The 15,215-nt window shown below is 45.4% G+C and overlaps 1 protein-coding gene across 1 annotated transcript; it reads right to left on the reverse strand.

Annotated features, from left to right (window-relative positions):
- Positions 1-12,899: 12,899 nt before the first annotated feature.
- On the reverse strand, positions 12,900-14,191 carry LOC129868461 (ladderlectin-like). Its single transcript, XM_055942472.1, has one exon. The coding sequence runs from the start codon at positions 14,129-14,131 to the stop codon at positions 13,571-13,573; it is 561 nt and encodes a 186-aa protein (XP_055798447.1). The 5' UTR covers positions 14,132-14,191; the 3' UTR covers positions 12,900-13,570.
- Between the last annotated feature and the right edge of the window lie 1,024 nt (positions 14,192-15,215).

Raw genomic sequence — 15,215 nt, forward strand, 5'->3', positions numbered from 1 at the left:
TAACCTAGTATTAGTGTGTTCAGCCCCCCGTCCTCCATCCATTAACATAACCTAGTATTAGTGTGTTCAGCCCCCTGTCCTCCATTAACATAACCTAGTATTAGTGTGTTCATCCCTCTGTCCTCCATTAACATAACCTAGTATTAGTGTGTTCAGCCCCCTGTCCCCCATTAACATAACCTAGTATTAGTGTGTTCAGCCCCCCGTCCTCCTCCATTAACATAACCTAGTATTAGTGTGTTCAGCCCCCTGTCCTCCATTCATTAACATAACCTAGTATTAGTGTGTTCAGCCCCCTGTCCTCCATCCATTAACATAACCTAGTATTAGTGTGTTCAGCCCCTGTCCTCCATTAACATAACCTAGTATTAGTGTGTTCAGCCCCCTGTCCTCCATTAACATAACCTAGTATTAGTGTGTTCAGCCCCTGTCCTCCATTAACATAACCTAGTATTAGTGTGTTCAGCCCCCTGTCCTCCATCCATTAACATAACCTAGTATTAGTGTGTTCAGCCCCCCGTCCTCCATCCATTAACATAACCTAGTATTAGTGTGTTCAGCCCCCTGTCCCCCATTAACATAACCTAGTATTAGTGTGTTCAGCCCCCCGTCCTCCTCCATTAACATAACCTAGTATTAGTGTGTTCAGCCCCTGTCCTCCTCCATTAACATAACCTAGTATTAGTGTGTTCAGCCCCCTGTCCTCCCTCCATTAACATAACCTAGTATTAGTGTGTTCAGCCCCTGTCCTCCATCCATTAACATAACCTAGTATTAGTGTGTTCAGCCCCTGTCCTCCTCCATTAACATAACCTAGTATTAGTGTGTTCAGCCCCCTGTCATCCATTAACATAACCTAGTATTAGTGTGTTCAGCCCCTGTCCTCCATTAACATAACCTAGTATTAGTGTGTTCAGCCCCCTGTCCTCCTCCATTAACATAACCTAGTATTAGTGTGTTCAGCCCCCCGTCCTCCATTAACATAACCTAGTATTAGTGTGTTCAGCCCCCTGTCCTCCTCCATTAACATAACCTAGTATTAGTGTGTTCAGCCCCCCGTCCTCCATTAACATAACCTAGTATTAGTGTGTTCAGCCCCCTGTCCTCCCTCCATTAACATAACCTAGTATTAGTGTGTTCAGCCCCCTGTCCTCCCTCCATTAACATAACCTAGTATTAGTGTGTTCAGCTCCCCGTCCTCCCTCCATTAACATAACCTAGTATTAGTGTGTTCAGCCCCCTGTCCTCCATTAACATAACCTAGTATTAGTGTGTTCAGCCCCCCGTCCTCCTCCATTAACATAACCTAGTATTAGTGTGTTCAGCCCCTGTCCTCCTCCATTAACATAACCTAGTATTAGTGTGTTCAGCCCCCTGTCCTCCTCCATTAACATAACCTAGTATTAGTGTGTTCAGCCCCCTGTCCTCCATCCATTAACATAACCTAGTATTAGTGTGTTCAGCCCCCCGTCCTCCCTCCATTAACATAACCTAGTATTAGTGTGTTCAGCCCCCTGTCCTCCATCCATTAACATAACCTAGTATTAGTGTGTTCAGCCCCCTGTCCTCCATTAACATAACCTAGTATTAGTGTGTTCAGCCCCCTGTCCTCCATCCATTAACATAACCTAGTATTAGTGTGTTCAGCCCCTGTCCTCCTCCATTAACATAACCTAGTATTAGTGTGTTCAGCCCCTGTCCTCCTCCATTAACATAACCTAGTATTAGTGTGTTCAGCCCCCTGTCCTCCATTAACATAACCTAGTATTAGTGTGTTCAGCCCCCGTCCTCCTCCATTAACATAACCTAGTATTAGTGTGTTCAGCCCCCCGTCCTCCTCCATTAACATAACCTAGTATTAGTGTGTTCAGCCCCCCGTCCTCCTCCATTAACATAACCTAGTATTAGTGTGTTTAGCCCCCTGTCCTCCTCCATTAACATAACCTAGTATTAGTGTGTTTAGCCCCCTGTCCTCCTCCATTAACATAACCTAGTATTAGTGTGTTCAGCCCCCGTCCTCCTCCATTAACATAACCTAGTATTAGTGTGTTCAGCCCCCTGTCCTCCTCCATTAACATAACCTAGTATTAGTGTGTTCAACCCCCTGTCCTCCCTCCATTAACATAACCTAGTATTAGTGTGTTCAGCCCCCTGTCCTCCCTCCATTAACATAACCTAGTATTAGTGTGTTCAGCCCCCCGTCCTCCTCCATTAACATAACCTAGTATTAGTGTGTTCAGCCCCTGTCCTCCTCCATTAACATAACCTAGTATTAGTGTGTTCAGCCCCCTGTCCTCCATCCATTAACATAACCTAGTATTAGTGTGTTCAGCCCCCGTCCTCCATTAACATAACCTAGTATTAGTGTGTTCAGCCCCCCGTCCTCCATTAACATAACCTAGTATTAGTGTGTTCAGCCCCCTGTCCTCCATCCATTAACATAACCTAGTATTAGTGTGTTCAGCCCCCTGTCATCCATTAACATAACCTAGTATTAGTGTGTTCAGCCCCCTGTCATCCATTAACATAACCTAGTATTAGTGTGTTCAGCCCCCTGTCATCCATTAACATAACCTAGTATTAGTGTGTTCAGCCCCCTGTCCTCCTCCATTAACATAACCTAGTATTAGTGTGTTCAGCCCCCTGTCCTCCTCCATTAACATAACCTAGTATTAGTGTGTTCAGCCCCCTGTCCTCCCTCCATTAACATAACCTAGTATTAGTGTGTTCAGCCCCCTGTCCTCCATCCATTAACATAACCTAGTATTAGTGTGTTCAGCCCCCTGTCCTCCCTCCATTAACATAACCTAGTATTAGTGTGTTCAGCCCCCTGTCCTCCCTCCATTAACATAACCTAGTATTAGTGTGTTCAGCCCCCCGTCCTCCATTAACATAACCTAGTATTAGTGTGTTCAGCCCCTTGTCCTCCATCCATTAACATAACCTAGTATTAGTGTGTTCAGCCCCCTGTCCTCCCTCCATTAACATAACCTAGTATTAGTGTGTTCAGCCCCTTGTCCTCCATCCATTAACATAACCTAGTATTAGTGTGTTCAGCCCCCTGTCCTCCCTCCATTAACATAACCTAGTATTAGTGTGTTCAGCCCCCCGTCCTCCCTCCATTAACATAACCTAGTATTAGTGTGTTCAGCCCCCTGTCCTCCCTCCATTAACATAACCTAGTATTAGTGTGTTCAGCCCCCCGTCCTCCATTAACATAACCTAGTATTAGTGTGTTCAGCCCCCCGTCCTCCATCCATTAACATAACCTAGTATTAGTGTGTTCAGCCCCCTGTCCTCCTCCATTAACATAACCTAGTATTAGTGTGTTCAGCCCCCCGTCCTCCTCCATTAACATAACCTAGTATTAGTGTGTTCAGCCCCCTGTCCTCCATCCATTAACATAACCTAGTATTAGTGTGTTCAGCCCCCTGTCCTCCTCCATTAACATAACCTAGTATTAGTGTGTTCAGCCCCCTGTCCTCCTCCATTAACATAACCTAGTATTAGTGTGTTCAGCCCCCTGTCCTCCATCCATTAACATAACCTAGTATTAGTGTGTTCAGCCCCCTGTCCTCCTCCATTAACATAACCTAGTATTAGTGTGTTCAGCCCCCTGTCATCCATTAACATAACCTAGTATTAGTGTGTTCAGCCCCCTGTCCTCCTCCATTAACATAACCTAGTATTAGTGTGTTCAGCCCCCTGTCCTCCTCCATTAACATAACCTAGTATTAGTGTGTTCAGCCCCCTGTCCTCCCTCCATTAACATAACCTAGTATTAGTGTGTTCAGCCCCTGTCCTCCTCCATTAACATAACCTAGTATTAGTGTGTTCAGCCCCCTGTCCTCCCTCCATTAACATAACCTAGTATTAGTGTGTTCAGCCCCCTGTCCTCCCTCCATTAACATAACCTAGTATTAGTGTGTTCAGCCCCCTGTCCTCCTCCATTAACATAACCTAGTATTAGTGTGTTCAGCCCCTGTCCTCCATCCATTAACATAACCTAGTATTAGTGTGTTCAGCCCCCTGTCCTCCCTCCATTAACATAACCTAGTATTAGTGTGTTCAGCCCCCTGTCCTCCCTCCATTAACATAACCTAGTATTAGTGTGTTCAGCCCCCTGTCATCCATTAACATAACCTAGTATTAGTGTGTTCAGCCCCCTGTCCTCCATCCATTAACATAACCTAGTATTAGTGTGTTCAGCCCCCTGTCCTCCTCCATTAACATAACCTAGTATTAGTGTGTTCAGCCCCCTGTCCTCCATTAACATAACCTAGTATTAGTGTGTTCAGCCCCCTGTCCTCCTCCATTAACATAACCTAGTATTAGTGTGTTCAGCCCCCTGTCCTCCTCCATTAACATAACCTAGTATTAGTGTGTTCAGCCCCCTGTCCTCCATCCATTAACATAACCTAGTATTAGTGTGTTCAGCCCCCTGTCCTCCATCCATTAACATAACCTAGTATTAGTGTGTTCAGCCCCCTGTCCTCCATTAACATAACCTAGTATTAGTGTGTTCAGCCCCCTGTCCTCCCTCCATTAACATAACCTAGTATTAGTGTGTTCAGCCCCTTGTCCTCCCTCCATTAACATAACCTAGTATTAGTGTGTTCAGCCCCCTGTCCTCCATCCATTAACATAACCTAGTATTAGTGTGTTCAGCCCCCCGTCCTCCTCCATTAACATAACCTAGTATTAGTGTGTTCAGCCCCCTGTCCTCCATTAACATAACCTAGTATTAGTGTGTTCAGCCCCTGTCCTCCATTAACATAACCTAGTATTAGTGTGTTCAGCCCCCCGTCCTCCTCCATTAACATAACCTAGTATTAGTGTGTTCAGCCCCCTGTCCTCCATTAACATAACCTAGTATTAGTGTGTTCAGCCCCCCGTCCTCCATCCATTAACATAACCTAGTATTAGTGTGTTCAGCCCCCTGTCCTCCATCCATTAACATAACCTAGTATTAGTGTGTTCAGCCCCCCGTCCTCCATCCATTAACATAACCTAGTATTAGTGTGTTCAGCCCCCCGTCCTCCATCCATTAACATAACCTAGTATTAGTGTGTTCAGCCCCTGTCCTCCATCCATTAACATAACCTAGTATTAGTGTGTTCAGCCCCCTGTCCTCCATCCATTAACATAACCTAGTATTAGTGTGTTCAGCCCCCTGTCCTCCTCCATTAACATAACCTAGTATTAGTGTGTTCAGCCCCCGTCCTCCTCCATTAACATAACCTAGTATTAGTGTGTTCAGCCCCCTGTCCCCCATTAACATAACCTAGTATTAGTGTGTTCAGCCCCCTGTCCTCCATCCATTAACATAACCTAGTATTAGTGTGTTCAGCCCCCTGTCCTCCCTCCATTAACATAACCTAGTATTAGTGTGTTCAGCCCCCTGTCCTCCCTCCATTAACATAACCTAGTATTAGTGTGTTCAGCCCCTGTCCTCCATCCATTAACATAACCTAGTATTAGTGTGTTCAGCCCCCCGTCCTCCATCCATTAACATAACCTAGTATTAGTGTGTTCAGCCCCCCGTCCTCCATCCATTAACATAACCTAGTATTAGTGTGTTCAGCCCCCCGTCCTCCATCCATTAACATAACCTAGTATTAGTGTGTTCAGCCCCCTGTCCTCCATCCATTAACATAACCTAGTATTAGTGTGTTCAGCCCCCTGTCCTCCCTCCATTAACATAACCTAGTATTAGTGTGTTCAGCCCCTGTCCTCCATCCATTAACATAACCTAGTATTAGTGTGTTCAGCCCCCTGTCCTCCCTCCATTAACATAACCTAGTATTAGTGTGTTCAGCCCCCTGTCCTCCACCCATTAACATAACCTAGTATTAGTGTGTTCAGCCCCTGTCCTCCATCCATTAACATAACCTAGTATTAGTGTGTTTAGTGAATGTATGTAAATCAGCCATTAATTATTATTATTATTAACATTATTAAATGTTCAGCCACCCGTCCTCCATCCATTAATGTGGGCCCAGCCATGTCCATTAACTTCCTGAGCGTGATGATTTTGCCCTTCACCAACATCTTGGAGAAATGTGGAACAGATTCAGTTGTACAGTCCAGTCTTGCCCCAAACACCAGAGGTTCCTCCAGCAGCCAATGCACTGACTCAGCCTTAGTGTGTCTGGACACCTTCATTATACTCCAAACACCAGAGGTTCCTCCAGCAGCCAATGCACTGACTCAGCCTTAGTGTGTCTGGACACCTTCATTATACTCCAAACACCAGAGGTTCCTCCAGCAGCCAATACACTGACTCAGCCTTAGTGTGTCTGGACACCTTCATTATACTCCAAACACCAGAGGTTCCTCCAGCAGCCAATGTACTGACTCAGCCTTAGTGTGTCTGGACACCTTCATTATACTCCAAACACCAGAGGTTCCTCCAGCAGCCAATGTACTGACTCAGCCTTAGTGTGTCTGGACACCTTCATTATACTCCAAACCCTAAGAAGGCCTCTGTAATACGGAGGTACTCCATCCCTAGAAATCTGGCTGTTATCAACCAAAAATAAAGCCTTCTTTAACTCTAAACCCCCTACCTGCTTTAACACCAGACCTGCCACCCCTCTCCACACCACATGTTTCAGTCCATAAAGGAACCTGAATAAACTGAAACCGGAAAGCAGGAGCCCTACTAGCAAGATGTACAAGACATTGTCTCCCTCCTCTTTTGACAAATACAAAACACTTTGTGGAACCCAATGACATTTATCCCCCAATAAACCTACAATAATTGCCTGTGGCTCTAAACATGACAACCGATGCCGCAGTGCAGAGGCAACCACATTATTAACAATAATAGTTGACCCCCTATATGACATATGAGATAACAACCACCACCATCTCCTCCTCCTCCTTCTACCATATCAACCACCACCATCTCCTCATCCTCCTTCTACCATATCAACCACCACCATCTCCTCATCCTCCTTCCACCATATCAACCACCACCATCTCCTCATCCTCCTTCCACCATATCAACCACCACCATCTCCTCCTCCTCCTTCTACCATATCAACCACCACCATCTCCTCATCCTCCTTCTACCATATCAACCACCACCTTCTCCTCATCCTCCTTCTACCATATCAACCACCACCATCTCCTCATCCTCCTTCCACCATATCAACCACCACCATCTCCTCATCCTCCTTCTACCATATCAACCACCACCATCTCCTCATCCTCCTTCTACCATATCAACCACCACCTTCTCCTCATCCTCCTTCTACCATATCAACCACCACCATCTCCTCATCCTCCTTCCACCATATCAACCACCACCATCTCCTCATCCTCCTTCCACCATATCAACCACCACCTTCTCCTCATCCTCCTTCTACCATATCAACCAACACCATCTCCTCATCCTCCTTCCACCATATCAACCACCACCTTCTCCTCATCCTCCTTCCACCATATCAACCACCACCATCTCCTCATCCTCCTTCCACCATATCAACCACCACCATCTCCTCATCCTCCTTCTACCATATCAACCACCACCATCTCCTCATCCTCCTTCTACCATATCAACCACCACCTTCTCCTCATCCTCCTTCTACCATATCAACCACCACCATCTCCTCATCCTCCTTCCACCATATCAACCACCACCATCTCCTCATCCTCCTTCCACCATATCAACCACCACCTTCTCCTCATCCTCCTTCTACCATATCAACCAACACCATCTCCTCATCCTCCTTCTACCATATCAACCACCCCATTCCAATGTGTTTCCATTATCCCCTCATCCCCTAGCTGCACTCCTAGATACCCTTACACCATTCCAACCCCCTGGCAAAGCCATGATCCCTCATCCCCTAGGTACACTCCTAGATACCCATACACCATTCCACCCCCCTGGCAAAGCCATGATCCCTCATCCCCTAGGTACACTCCTAGATACCCTTACACCATTCCACCTCCCTGGCAAAGCTATGATCCCTACAGACCCTAGGTACACTCCTAGATACCCTTACACCATTCCACCCCCCTGGCAAAGCCATAATCCCTCATCCCCTAGGTACACTCCTAGATACCCTTACACCATTCCACCTCCCTGGCAAAGCCATGATCCCCTCATCCCCTGGGTACACTCCTAGATACGCTTACACCATTCCACCCCCCTGGGAAGCCATGATCCCTCATCCCCTAGGTACACTCCTAGATACCCATACACCATTCCACCCCCCTGGCAAAGCCATGATCCCTCATCCCCTAGGTACACTCCTAGATACCCTTACACCATTCCACCTCCCTGGCAAAGCCATGATCCCCTCATCCCCTGGGTACACTCCTAGATACGCTTACACCATTCCACCCCCCTGGGAAGCCATGATCCCTCATCCCCTAGGTACACTCCTAGATACCCTTACACCATTCCACCTCCCTGGCAAAGCCATAATCCCTCATCCCCTAGGTACACTCCTAGATACCCTTACACCATTCCACCTCCCTGGCAAAGCTATGATCCCTCATCCCCTAGGTACACTCCTAGATACCCTTACACCATTCCACCTCCCTGGCAAAGCCATGATCCCCTCATCCCCTGGGTACACTCCTAGATACCCTTACACCATTCCACCTCCCTGGCAAAGCCATGATCCCCTCATCCCCTAGGTACACTCCTAGATACCCATACACCATTCCACCTCCCTGGGAAGCCATGATCCCTCATCCCCTGGGTACACTCCTAGATACGCTTACACCATTCCACCCCCCTGGCAAAGCCATGATCCCTCCAGACCCTTTCCCAATCTGAAAAGCACAACTTTTTTCCAGATTTACCTTTGCAGAGGATTTTCCCATAAACCGATCAACTATGAGACTCAAACTATCCACCTCCGCTTGATGTTTCACCACAATAACTACATCATCAGCATATGCTGAGAGACCAATAGGAGGAATATCCTCTGAAAGGTTCACCCCTTCAATGTGACTTCTAATGCTATTTAGTGGTGGCTCTATATCGATGGGATACAACATTACAGACAACGAACACCCCTGTCTAGTTCCTCTACACACTTTAAAAGGAGCACTCAAGCCACCGTTAACTTTCAGTACACTTTCAATGTCACCATATATCACCCTGATCATGGCAATAAAACCAGAGCTGAAACCAAAAGCCTCCAAGGTGGCCCCAGAGGTATTGATGTTCAACTCTGTCAAATGCCTTTTCCTGATCAATTGAAATGAGACCAGCATCCAACCCAACAGCCCAAGAGACGTCCAGAACATCCAGAATCAGGGAAATGTTATCCTCTATCTGCCTGCCAGGAACACAGTAGGACTGGTCTGTATGATGTGAAATGTTACCCCCTATCTGCCTGCCAGGAACACAGTAGGACTGGTCTGTATGATGTGAAATGTCATCCCCTATCTGCCTGCCAGGAACACAGTAGGACTGGTCTGTATTATTTGCTCCATCACCTCTCTCGGCCTGGTGGACAAAGCCTTGGACAGGATCTTATAATCAGTGCACATTAAGGCCACCGGCCTCCAGTTCTTCACCTCCATAGGGTCACCCTTTTTTGGCAGTAAGGTGAGGACAACCCTTCTGCAGCTTAACGGTACGAACCCTCTAGTCAAACTATCGTTAACTACTGCTAGACAATTTTTTTTTCTCTCTCTGTCTCTCTCTCTCTCTCTCTCTCTCTTAAAATCCCCAGCAAGAAATAAATAATCCTCTTCAGTGTTACATTTCTCAATGGTATTTGATAATGTCTATAAAAAAACATTCCCTCTCAACTGCCACTACTGGGGCACATACTGTACATTTATTAAACACATATTGATGTTTTGATATCTCGCTCTAACTTTTAATAACCTCCCCTCAACTACCTCTTTAACCTCATATGACAAAGGCAAAAACCTTTGAGAACAGGATGTCCACAATACCACTTTTTGAGTTAAGACTACACACCACTGCCCCCCCCCCCCACACTTCTGTTGCCACATAACTACATTTTCCATAATACTATGCGTTTCTTCTCCAAAAAATTATGTCACTTCCCTTTCCCTTTATTCACTCATACGCTACAGAGAATACAGTATACGGCATGTGTCAAAAAGTGATTGATGACCTATTTTATGTATTGCGTGGTTATGCCCTTTTATGGACATCCTGTCCGGATGTTCTCACGCTTTGGAGTGAGTGTTTATGTATCACGTGGTTATGCCCTTTTATGGACATCCCGTCCGGATGTTCTCACCCTATGGAGTGAGTGTTTATGTATCACGTGGTTATGCCCTTTTATGGACATCCCGTCCGGATGTTCTCACCCTATGGAGTGAGTGTTTATGTAACCTGATAGTGCAGCTGTTCCTTTGAAGTAAAGCATCTGTTTGAAATAAAACTGTCCTGGTGATTGATGTGTTGTGACCTTGTTGAACTGTGGAATGTGTTTGAACATTTCAAAACATTTGATTTTGTAGTGAACTTATGTCTCTGCTGTTTAGGTATCTTGTATATGAAACAGTAATTTCCGGGGTAGGTATGCCTCAGTATGGGTAAGGTCTGTGAACACTATGTGCGCCAATAAACCTCAACAGAGATAAACCACTGAAGACTCTAAAGAAGAAAGAAATAAAACATGGCTCCTAGACCAATTGTCGGTGTATTGTGTCCTTCGTGTCATGAACACAATGACAAAACCATCGCAGCCATTCTTTGTGATGTCCCTGATTGTTTTAATGGTGTGCTGGATATGAGTGACGGACATATGGGCTATATTTTCCAACCGGACGATTCAACTGTGAAGATTTTCACAAACAGCTGCCTCAACAACCTTTTTCAACCAAAACAGGGAGTTTTTCTCCTGCGTTGCGGATGAGAGAATGGCTTAAGATAAGACTTGCTCTGTGTCAGATCTAACAGGCCCTCAGTGGAACATCCCTGCCTGGGTACGCACTGGGAGAGGAAGTCTGGGGGTCAGATGATTTGAAAGCCATAAGAATCTCTTCAGTGGCATATAGGCCAGACTCCAAATTTTAGGTTGTGCCGAATTCAATAGTTCAAATGCTACTAAATCTGTTAGTTCATATGTATTTTCCATAGCCTGCACAGAGGTCAACTATTTTGTGCCTGTCTTTAGCTTTAGGTGGGGAGATTATCATAAAGTCCTTGACATGATGAGACAAGTGGAAAATCTTTTCCAACATGGTGAACATTTACGTCGATGGGCCCTTCTGTCCTGAAGACAGAACCTGGGCCTAAAGGCAAGAAGGTCTATCCTGGAAAGAAAACATACGACTGATGGGGGTGTCGGCTTCCCCAGGCCTTTTTCTCTAAGAAAGGAATTAGAGAATAGTGACATATAATCATGTACGTATATGTAGTATTGTTCAGTAATAATGTGTAATATGTATGCATTCTGGTACTAAAGACTTAAAAGATTTACAATGAATGAAATATCAGGCTGTCTCTCTGTTTATCCCATGTGAGGGGTGTGTGTGTGTGTGTGTGTGTGTGTGTGTGTGTGTGTGTGTGTGTGTGTGTGTGTGTGTGTGTGTGTGTGTGTGTGTGTGTGTGTGTGTGTGTGTGTGTGTGTGTGGAAGGTCTTTGAAACTACGGTCTGAAAACAGGTGGGGCCCTTATACAGTAGGTGGGGCAATATGTACATAAGGATACCCATGTCATATCTGCTCCCACTACGCCCTCTGGTGTCCATCCGGTGTCGTCCTAACCTGCAGTTCTCCCCCTGTATGCTCTCTCTCTCTCTCCTCTCTTGGTGTGATTGTGTGGTTGGAGACAGTTGTGCTGGAATCAGAGCAGATCCCTATCAGCTGTGAATCGTCCCATAATCAAGACCTCTATATACACTCATTCCTGGCACCTCCACTCTGCCAGATCGTAATCTCTGCTCAGTCAGTTGTTATCCTAGCCTTTTGTCAGTTCTCAAGATCCTGTTGCCCTGCTGTGCTTGTTTCCCTGCCTTACACCGTTTTGTCCTCTTGTTGCAGTACTGCTCTGTCTCTGTCTCCTGTCTCTTGTACCACATCTCACCACCAAACACCTTGATCTGACTTCACTCACCACCGCCACCTTGGATTCCTCTCAGGATCTGTTAACCCTGTTCAACTCAGTCAACTACAACCTCACTCTACACTTCAGGTTTTTCTGCAACTCATCTGAGCTACCCCGGTTCTGCACTCCATATCTCTCTGTGTTCAATAAACATTTTGGTTCGTTCAGCCCTGCTTCTGCATCTGAGTCCACTCTTGGGTTCCCCTGTGTTTGCTCCGCGTAACACCCTTCTCCTAAAGCCCGAATGGCTGTCACGTTGTTGTGTGAGGGACTCTCCGTCCCAATATTTCGCATTTAATTTATTTTCTGCATTTTAATCTCAGAGCTTCTTCAGTCCTTCATTCAGGGGAGGAATAGAATAGCACTCTCTCTCTCTGTAGACACATTCCCTGTCACATTTCTCAGCCTCATGGATTTAGCCTCAGATATGAAAGACAGGGAATGGTAACGCTTTACAATAAGGGTACATTAGTTAATGTGTTAACCTGAATCAATAAATAATTATTTTAATATCTACTAAGTATTTATTAATTGTATGCATAATTACTAAGCCAGAAAAATGCAATAAGAAATTATTTTTAAAAGCTGATAATTCATGTTAGTTAATAGTTATATAACTTTAATTTCCTGCATCTAAACCATTCAGAAACAAATGGTCTGTTAGGAAGAGAGTTAATCATTATTAACAGTATGATAAGGTTTTATCATGTATCAATTATTTTTAGTGACGCAGGTTCATGTTATTGAGAGATTGTCTTTATTCTAGTTTATAAAATCTCACCATTGACTAACTGATGTGCCATGACAACTTGAAAAGCAACTGCAAATGAAGAAAACAAACTATTCAGTAATTTATCTTTCATTTCAAAAGCAAGATTAGCAACATCACACATTTTCATCACAAGTTTAGCTAATGTCAGTTAACCTGAAAGGTTAGTCTACCTAAACAGTAGCTAGCTAACAGCAGATCATGACTTAGTTTAAAAGTCTGCATTGAACTTCAAAGAATGTTTTTTTTCGGTAGTTACATGTTTGCTGTTTGCTGTCTCTTGTAAATTCCTTTGTCATTATTTCTAACTGTTAGATATGGCTCGTTAGCTAATCATTAGACAGGTGGAAAGCTTTTTTTGTGATTACATGTTTTATTTGTCATGTTGGTGAGCTGCAGTCAGTGACAGATCTTGGTTTGAGTATTGAAGTGTAGCCTGTTGACCCCTGGAGGTGGAGGTGAAGGAGCCTGTTGACCCCTGGAGGTGGAGGGGAAGTAGCCTGTTGATCCCTGGAGGTGGAGGTGAAGTAGCCTGTTGATCCCTGGAGGTGGAGGTGAAGGAGCCTGTTGATCCCTGGAGGTGGAGGTGAAGTAGCCTGTTGATCCCTGGAGGTGGAGGTGAAGGAGCCTGTTGACCCCTGGAGGTGGAGGGGAAGTAGCCTGTTGATCCCTGGAGGTGGAGGTGAAGGAGCCTGTTGACCCCTGGAGGTGGAGGTGAAGTAGCTGGGTCATTTCCTAGCCTACATTCTTCTGGAACAGAGAGATACAAACTTCCACTCACAGGGCACGTCGAACCAGAGCTTCTCACTCGCAGCGTTCATCTGCAGACAGTCCTCTCCTTCTCCAGCGTTATTGGGCTCATCGGTGTTCCAGTTAGTGTAGTCAAATCTGGACCCATCTGACCACATCCATAAGCCCTCCTTGACTGCATCAAAACCTCCAAGCCAGGTGTCAGGTAGGTGAACATTGGTGTCCTTTGTCAGTGATTGCATGAACTGGTACTCTAAAAGGTTATGCACGGATGCTAGGTTTCCACCAAGTGCCAAACAGTTTTGCTCCGAATCTGACCATGACTGTGGAATGCTGACAAACTTGAAACAGCGTGATCCATAAGGGTGCCAGTCTGAGGGACATGAACTTTCCTTTGTCCCCACATGCAGTGCTGCTACCTGAGCCTCGACAGGAGGAGTCTGTTCCACCTCAGTCTTCAGTAAGGGTTCTAAACCAAGGAGCTGGGTCAGGTTTGCGTCGCCCAGTGCAATGGCAGCACTCAGAAGCAGAAGGACGGCCAACTTCTCCATGGTAATCTGTTCCTGTCAGAGAAGGAATCACAGGTGGTAGTCTGTAGGTTCTGTTCAGCTTGAGAAAGAGGAACACTTTTATACATGTAGCTCACCAAGCCACAAGGACGAAGTACAAAACATGTATTTACACTGATTCCAATGTACCAAGAAACATGTTGACACTGATTCCACATCCTATTGGGAAATGTATCCTAATCCTTTTGGCAAATATACACTGAGTGTACAAAACATTAAGGTCCCCTGCTCTTTCCATGACCTAGACTGACCAGGTGAATCCAGGTGAAAGCTATGATCCCTCATTAATGTCACTTGTTAAATCCACTTCAATCAGTGTAGATGAAGGAGAGGAGACGGGTTAAAAAAAAGATTTTGGAGTGTTGAGACAATTGAGAGATGGATTGTGTATGTGCCATTCAGAGGGTGAAGACAATAGATTTAAGTGCCTTTGAACGGGGTATGATAGTAGGTACCTTTGAACGGGGTATGATAGTAGGTACCTTTGAACGAGGTATGGTAGTAGGTACCTTTGAACGGGGTATGATAGTAGGTGCCTTTGAACGGGGTATGATAGTAGGTGCCTTTGAACGGGGTATGATAGTAGGTGCCTTTGAACGGGGTATGATAGTAGGTACCTTTGAACGGGGTATGATAGTAGGTACCTTTGAACGGGGTATGATAGTAGGTGCCTTTGAACAGGGTATGATAGTAGGTGCCTTTGAACGGGGTATGATAGTAGGTACCTTTGAACGGGGTATGATAGTAGGTACCTTTGAACGGGGTATGATAGTAGGTACCTTTGAACGGGGTATGATAGTAGGTGCCTTTGAACGGGGTATGATAGTAGGTGCCTTTGAACGGGGTATGGTAGTAGGTACCTTTGAACGGGGTATGATAGTAGGTACCTTTGAACGGGGTATGATAGTAGGTGCCTTTGAACGGGGTATGGTAGTAGGTACCTTTGAACGGGGTATGATAGTAGGTACCTTTGAACGGGGTATGATAGTAGGTGCCTTTGAACGGGGTATGGTAGTAGGTGCCTTTGAACGGGGTATGATAGTAGGTACCTTTGAACGGGGTATGG

The sequence above is a fragment of the Salvelinus fontinalis genome, chromosome 2, assembly GCF_029448725.1.
Source record: "Salvelinus fontinalis isolate EN_2023a chromosome 2, ASM2944872v1, whole genome shotgun sequence".
Classification (NCBI taxonomy): domain Eukaryota; kingdom Metazoa; phylum Chordata; class Actinopteri; order Salmoniformes; family Salmonidae; genus Salvelinus; species Salvelinus fontinalis.